Source organism: Maniola hyperantus, chromosome 19 (genome assembly GCF_902806685.2).
Source record: "Maniola hyperantus chromosome 19, iAphHyp1.2, whole genome shotgun sequence".
NCBI lineage: Eukaryota > Metazoa > Arthropoda > Insecta > Lepidoptera > Nymphalidae > Maniola > Maniola hyperantus.
Window position 1 is genome coordinate 585,932 of NC_048554.1, and position 8,329 is coordinate 594,260.

At 38.8% G+C, this 8,329-nt stretch overlaps 1 protein-coding gene across 1 annotated transcript; it reads left to right on the forward strand.

The window, feature by feature from the left end:
• The first annotated feature begins 5,409 nt into the window (after positions 1-5,409).
• On the forward strand, positions 5,410-7,841 carry LOC117991319 (cytochrome P450 6B6-like). Its single transcript, XM_034978880.2, has 3 exons — positions 5,410-6,718; positions 7,075-7,328; positions 7,666-7,841. The coding sequence occupies exons 1-3, from the start codon at positions 5,613-5,615 to the stop codon at positions 7,836-7,838; spliced, it is 1,533 nt and encodes a 510-aa protein (XP_034834771.1). The 5' UTR covers positions 5,410-5,612; the 3' UTR covers positions 7,839-7,841.
• The last annotated feature ends 488 nt before the right edge of the window (positions 7,842-8,329 follow it).

An 8,329-nucleotide genomic window follows, 5' to 3' on the forward strand; every position in this document is an offset into this window, starting at 1 on the left:
TTTCAGCTGTGACCCTATGACCTGTGTAATAAGATCTTAAATGCATTTTAGCTATCTCGCTTTAACAGTAAGGGTCACATTAGGGCTACTTCTACAGGTATTTAGTCTGAGCTTGTCGTACTGTAACTACGCGATTGCGGTAGAATGACAGAGCTACAATGTCTCGATCGCCCCTGATTGGTTGACGCTCGCTCACTATTGGCTACAATGCATTGTTGCAACAAGAATAGCACAAATTCAGCCAATCACAACAATTGAGGTTGTAATAATGATTGATGCAGATTTTACGAAATCGCCCTACCGAGGTGATTGCGATTGTGACATGTAGCTGTCATTTTACCGCAATCGAGTCACAATGGCCTCATATAAAACATGCACGATCTCTCAGAGTATTTAGTTCAAACAAATCCAACTGAATGGGTCCTCGTTATATTATTTTTATCTTGTTTTTCGTTCACTCAAGGCCGTGCTTTGATAACAATGATACCATGTGGGATTTAGGCTGAATATAGCTGAATATAATATTGTTATATATCTGTATCTAAATAAAAAATTGGCCAAGTGCGAGTCGGACTCGCACATGAAAGGTTCCGTATCATCGTACAAGATATTTGCACATTTTAGCTTTTTAGGGTTCCGTACCTCAAAAGGAAAAACGGGACCCTTATAGGACTTTGTTGTCTGTCTGTCGGTGTGTCAAGAAACCTACAGGGTACTTTCGTTGACCTAGAATCATGAAAGGCAGGTAGGTCTTATAGTGGACATTAGGGGTAAAATCTGAAATCCGTGAATTTGTGGTCACATCACACAAAAAAAAAAAAATTGCGGTCATGAACTAAAAATTTGTATTTTCAATTTGCGTGGTAAGATAACTATATCAAGTGGGGTATCATATGAAAGGGCTTCCCCTGTACATTCTAAAACAGATTTTTATTTAGTTTTATGCGTGATAGTTTTTGAATTATCGTGTAAAATGACGAAAAAATACGAATGTAGTACGGAACTCTCGTTGCGTGAGCCTGACTCGTATTTGGCCGGTTTTTTCCTGTATTAAAATCGCGTTTTCAGTTTCATTCTATTTTAGTAGTAGTTAATAGTAAAACTTGAAAGTGAAATATATCTTTTGGATCGTAAACGTCTCGTAAAAGTTGGTAGTTTTAAACTCGATCTATAAATGTCGCTCAGGGCTCAGGGCGAATGCCTTTCCACGGGATGGTACTGGCTGATTTTGGGCCAAAAAAAATAAAAATATTAAAGCATTTTAACTTTGTTGAAAACTTTATGTAAGCGATGCAGTCATGTTGCAGATTTATTGCCAATGCTTTTATGTGATCATTGCGATCATTTCTTTTTTTAATTAAAACATTTTTAGAACCTCCGATTCTAAGCACAACCTAATTTTAGAGTATTCGCACCCTCTTCTTACTATTGTAATATGAAAAGGACAGAAGCAGTTTGACATTTCTAAATTTAATTTTTAGATGGTAAAACCCGTGATTTTAGCACGCACTCGCGAACCTACTGTTTAAATTTGTATTGTGCACTAAAATTTAGAGTCTTTAAATGTGAAAGTCATATGCAGATACTCTAAATTTAGTTTAGAGAGAGACTAGAGAATCGGGGCCTAAGACTAAGTCCGTTGTACACAATCTCTAAAATGGCACGTCTAAATCTATTGCTATCTCTTTCATAATGTTGCTTGCGGAAAAGGATAGCACTAGATTTAGACCTGTTCATTTAGTTTAGTTTAAAGAATGTGTAAAAGAGAATCGGCCCCAATAGCTCAACTCTCAATAACTGGACTAATCTTCGACGTTTTAATCATCAGGCTATTACCGTTTCTTTCACACCTATATGGGGTCCCAAGGTACTGGAATGGCGACCTCGCACCGAAAGGCACAGCATTGGAAGACCCTCCACTATAGGTGGACATACGACATCAGACAAGTCGCAGGGAGCCACTGGATTCAGGCGGCGCAAGTCCTAACAAGAGACCTATCACCTATGTCCAGCAGTGGTTGATGATAATGATGATGATGAAGTAATATAACTTTTGCCACTAAAAGGTATTGACAGTTTGGTGCTTCGTACCCTCCGAATTCCGAACTACTTCAACTAAAAGTCCAGCAGTGGACGTCTATCGGTTGATGATGATGATGATGATCATGATGATGATTCTTAATTCTAAGATTTGTATAAAATGTTCCTAAACCAGTCCACCAATCAGGTAGGTAATGCGGTACCATATACCGTATGCTCGTAGCTAATAGTCGATACGATGAGGAAACATAAATAGAAATAAATCTGCCTATTAACGTCCACAACTACCGAAAATATGGGAGTCTCGTTAGGCGACTGTCGAGGCCGCCTCTCACACCGTGATGTAACAAATTACATTCATCAATTTAGTTATATTAATAACGCAAACTTTACATGCACTTTCGTAATTATATTCTCCAGGGTTATGCGCAAACTCAGTGATCATCGCTAAATAAAAACCATCAAACTCATTTGACATTGGTTGGTTCTACATTGCTTCTTCAGTGATGATCACTGAGCGAGTAACCACACTGATCTTGACCTGATGTCGTATTCAAAAGAAACCTGCATGGGTAAGAGTTCTACATAATATTCTCAAAAGCACTTGGCCAGCGTGGTAGACTATGGCTTTCTTATTCTGAGAGGTGGGCCAGCTACGCAATTTTTGTGTCAGTAAACTCTATTTTACTATAAGGTACCTATGTACTAGTTTATTATAGATCTGTACTTACGAAAAACTGCTGGTAAAACTCAAGCTGGCGTGCTGGATTCTGGCAAATAAAGTAATTAAAATCACCACTCCATTCTAAGAAAATAATTAATGTGAAAGTGTGTCAGACTTTTCAAGGGCTAACTGCTGAACCGATTGTAACGTGTGATAAAAAGATTCTTACCCGAAGACGGACATAGGTTACTTTTGTCTTGAAAAACAAAGACCTCCCATGGGATATTTAAACCAAATTCCACGCGGACGAAGTCGCGGGCATCATCTAGTCTAAATATATATAAAAGAAAAAAGTGACTGATTGACTGATCTATTAACGCACAGCCAAATTTCAGCCAAATTGTAGGCTGAAAGGCATGCAGTTAGCTATTATGAGTTATGACTTACCGGATTATCTTTTCTTACCGGATGTCTAATCCGGTAAGAAAAGATTTGTAAACGGTAAGGAAAAATGTAACCCCTAGGGGTGTAAAATAGGGGTTCGAGTTTTGTGTTCTCCTCGCGGATGAAGTCGCGGGTAGGTATAAGCTTGATACAAATAAAACGTTACGCTTTGGTGTAAGAGGCACTGTTAATTTGTAACACCAAAATAAACAGAACTGGAGGTGGTTTGGAAAGTAGCTCGACGGTCGCTGCTGACGCGGCGTGACGGCGACGTGACGGATACACCACGCGACACGACACGACACAAATTCAAATCTATCTATATACCTACTAATAAATAAAATTGAAGTGTCTGTCTTTCGAAATAACTACCACAAATTAAGGTATATCAGCTTAATTTATAAAGTTATTTGAACTGTACCATAACTGAATCCCACGTTTTTAAATTTTTTGTCTGTCTGTATGTCTGTTTGGACGGGCTAATCTTCGGTTCAATCACGTGCCCCGCCTACTCGTTTGCCTGGTATTTATCAGTACCCTTATTATAAATGCGAAAGTGTGTTTGTTTGTTGGTGTATTGGTTTGCTGGTTTGTTGGTTTGTTGGTCTGTCTTTCAATCACGTCGCAACGGTACAACGGATTGACGTGATTTTTGGCATGAGTATAGATAAAGACCTGGAGAGTGACATAGGTTACTTTTTATCGGGAAAATCAAAGAGTTCGCACGGGATTTTTAAAAAACCTAATTTCACACGGACAAAGTCGCATCAGCTACTATTTAATAAAGTCTACCTAAAGCCATTCTGTATATAATATCCTTAAGTAGCTCCCTATATAGTACCTATACTAAACCGGTCCGAACAAAAATAACAATAAGACGCCATTACGTATGCTAACTGCTTTGTTTACATCCACTGCTAACACGATAGATATACCGTATATATACTCATACTATATCCAACTATACCTAACCAGTTTCTAGAATATATGTATATCCTATACTACGCTATAGAAGCCAAGTTATAAGATTTTGGTATGTACCTATGCAAACTGCAAATATAAAACAGTTATACGAGACATTTCACCGCGATTAATAGCCTCAACTGGTGACAGAAGGGCTGGCTCATTTTTTGCGCAGCGGATCAGCCTGGCTGTCCAGCGCGGAAATGCAGCCAGTATTCTTGGCACCATTCCACGCGGTCATGATTTATATAGTAATTAGATAAGGCTAGCCTTAAGTTTTATTGTATTAAAAAAAAAAAAAAAAAAAATTTAAATAAAAATAAAACAGTTATAATCACTTCTAATTTGCATTTGTCTAACAGGTTCAAATTTCATCAAATTATCTTTATTTATCTATCATCAGCCTGATTGCTTGCTGATCAGTCCTCAATGCTTGAAGGCCAAAGTCTTCGTACAGTGCGTGTTGCCAGTGATGACATATGGATCCGAGACATGGTCGCTAACTATGGGCACATATGGGCCTCACAAGAAAGCTCATAGTCACTCAGCGGGCGATGGACAGATGACATCAAGTGAATCGCAGGGAACCGCTGGATTCAGGCGGCGCAAAACCGTGGCGTGTGAAAGCCCCTACAACAGACCTTTGACTGACATAAGTCAGTATGTATCCACTACTGGGCATGGGACGTTTCGCAAGCGCGCCACCGAATCCTCTGCCTTCATCACCCACTCGCTTCCCGCCACCTTCTTCAAGACCATTCAGCAGGCTAAAGAATAGAATAGAATAGAATTTATTTTACTCAAGTAGACTTATTACGAGTGCTTTTGAATCGTTAACTAGTTTAATTTACCACTGGTTCGGAATGCCGTAAAGGTCGTCATACACTGCTTTGAACACGTCTGCTGTCAGCCGTCGGTTCTACGACAGACACGCCCAGTTATAAACCAGAGCTATGTTGGTATCACTTCGATTTCTAACTATCAGCGATCTAATAACGTGCAACAATATTTTCAATTTCATTATTGCCTTGATTATTGTAATTACTTGCACATTGACAATAAGATATAATTGCCCAATTAGTTATTATTATTTATGTCTATTATTAGGCCTGTAGGCCCTTATATCTAACGAAATGCTTTTTAACTAACCTATATTATATCCAATTTTTATCAATCAATAATAAATTATTGATTAATATCTTATCTTGCCTGTTTTTACATTATCCGATCCGATATAGAATATCTAACACTCCATTAAAACCATAAAAATATGTTATTAGTTCTACGTACATCGTACACACATCGTATCACACATCGTATCGCACATCGCATCGTATCGTTGACCGACCTCAATTTGATTTCAATCGCATAATTTGGGACCACACTTTATCGGCAAGCTAAAAGACGTAATTAAATCTAATCAACAGATAAGTAAATCCTTTAGTTTTGCAACTGATTTCATGAGCATACGTAAATTAGCTCAATAAAGTGCATTTCTAAAATGTTTTTCCTTTTAATAGGATTATTTGTAATTACGTTGTATTTTTACGGCACCAGGAACTTTGATTACTGGAAAAAGAGAGGAATCAAGTATGAGGAACCGGTAGTTTTTTTCGGGGGATGGCTAAGACAGCATATTGATAGAGTGAGTGTTTCCGAACGTTTTGCCAACCTTCACCGAGCGTTTCCAGAAGAAAGGTTTGTTGGATTCTTCGAAGGGAACACCCCGGCAGTCCTGGTGAGAGATCCGGAACTAATAAAGCAGGTATGGCTGACAGATTTCCGTCATATACATCACAGAGGGTTGATACCCCTTACGGAGTTCACGGAACCTTTAATGAGGAATTTGTTTACTATAGAGGGGGATCTGTGGAAACTGATGAGACAGAAGTTAACGCCAGCGTTCTCAAGTGGTAAACTAAAAGCCATGTTTCCACTTATTGTTGAAAGGACAGAGAAGTTGGCGAAGCTAGCAGAAGAAGCGTCTTCAAAAGATGAAATCGACGTACGGGAGTTAATGGCGAGGTACACGACGGATTTTATTGGAGCATGCGGTTTCGGTATCGACTCGAATGCTTTGAACGAGGAAAACTCAGATTTCCGTAAGCTTGGCAAACGTATCTTCAATTTAACATATCGGGATCTATTCTTCAACGTGATGAAGAGGCTTTGTCCGGGACCCTTTAAACATGCCCGATTCTTCCCGCCTGAGGTCGAGAACAAAACTATTTCAATCGTCAGACAGATCATGGCGCAGAGGGACTACAAACCTTCAGGCAGAAATGACTTTATGGACATTCTTTTGGAGCTCAGACAGAAAGGCAAAATAGTGGGGGAATCTATCGAGCGACAGAATCCTGATGGTTCTCCAGCGATTGTAGAACTCGAACTAGATGATGAATTGCTTGCGGCACAGGTCTTTGTATTCTTCGCTGCCGGCTACGAAACCTCTTCATCGGCCAGCAGTTTTCTTCTCCATATGCTGGCGTATCATCCTGATGTTCAGGAACGATGCCAGAAGGAAGTAGATGAGGTTCTGGCGAAGTATGATGGCAAACTTTGCTTCGATGCCGTCAGGGACATGAAATACTTGGAAATGGCTTTCAAGTAAATATACTATTATTTCTAAATTATTTTTTTTCTTTTTGTTAAATTCAGGTGTGTCCTCTTTCTAATAATTAGTATTTTAAATTTTCTAAGTAAGACAACTATATCAAGTGGGCTATCATAATATGATAGGGCTTTACGTGTGCATTCTAAAACAGATTTTTGATTTTTTTTATGCATCATAGTTTTACGACTGTAGTACGGAACCCTCGTTGCGCGAGCCTGACTCGCACTTGGCCGGTTTCGGGTTTTTTTATTGACTGCATCCATTTTAAATCCTGGCTTTGGCCGTTTCAGCAGGAAGTTGATGCATGAATATGGTTTCATTGTTTCAAGTTATTTAACTCATTTTTCAGAGAAAGCATACGTTATCTACCATCTCCAGGGTTTCTTATCAGAAGAACCGTATCTAAGTATACCATACCAGACTCCCAAGTGACACTAGACGAAGGTACAATCATTATAGTATCAATAGAATGCCTGAGTCATGACGAGGAATACTTTGAGGATCCTGAAGAGTTCAGACCTGAGAGATTCCACCCTGACAACATTGGGAATATTAAGAAATGCACTTATATGCCGTTTGGGGTGGGACCGAGATCTTGTATAGGTGAGACAAGGTTTTTACGCTATATCGCCATTACTAATTAAAATTAGGTACATGATTTATACATAACTAGCTTATACTTACGATTTCGTCCGCGTGGACTACACAAATTTCAAACTCCTATTTCACCCCCTTTGTTGGCGTTGAATTTTCAAAAATTCTTTCTTAGCGGATGCCTACGTCATAATAGCTATGTGCATACCAAATTTCAGCCCGATCCGTCCAGTAGTTTGAGCTGTGCGTTGATAGATCATTCAGTCACTTTTTCCTTTTATATATTTAGAAGATTATAGTTAAGTAGGTATGAGTAAAATTTAAAATGGATAAATATATTTTTCAGGCGAGCGCATGGGCATCATGCAGTCGATGGCAGGAGTGGCCACCATTTTGAGCAAGTTAACAGTGGCGCCCTCCCGCAGCTCCATCCGGAAACCACGCATCGATCCCAAATCCATCCTCATTCAAAATATCATCGGCGGACTACCTCTAGCACTTAAACGTAGACAGAAATAAATTAATATTAAAAATGAAAATAAATAAATCCATATTAATATTATAAATGCGAAAGTGTGTCTGTCTGTCTGTCTGCTAGCCTTTCACGGCCCATCCGTTCAACCGATTTTGACGAAATTTAATATAGATATAGCTTGAATCTCGGGAAAGGATATTTTTATATAATGCCTTTCTTACCGAGAAATCAAATCAGCTCTTCTCATAGGGTTCCGTACCTCAAAAAGAAAAACGGAACCCTTTATAGGATCACTTTGTTGTCTGTCTGTCTGTCTGCCAAAAAAACCTATAGGGTACTTCCCGTTGACCTAGAATCATGAGGTAGGTCTTATAGCACAAGTAAAGGAATAAATCCGAAAACCTTGAATTTGTGGTTACATCACAAAAAAAAAATTAAATTGTGTTCATGAACAAATAATTAGTACCTACCTATTGTCAATTTTCAAAGTACGATAACTATTCCAAGGGGGATATCATATGAAGGGGCTTTACCT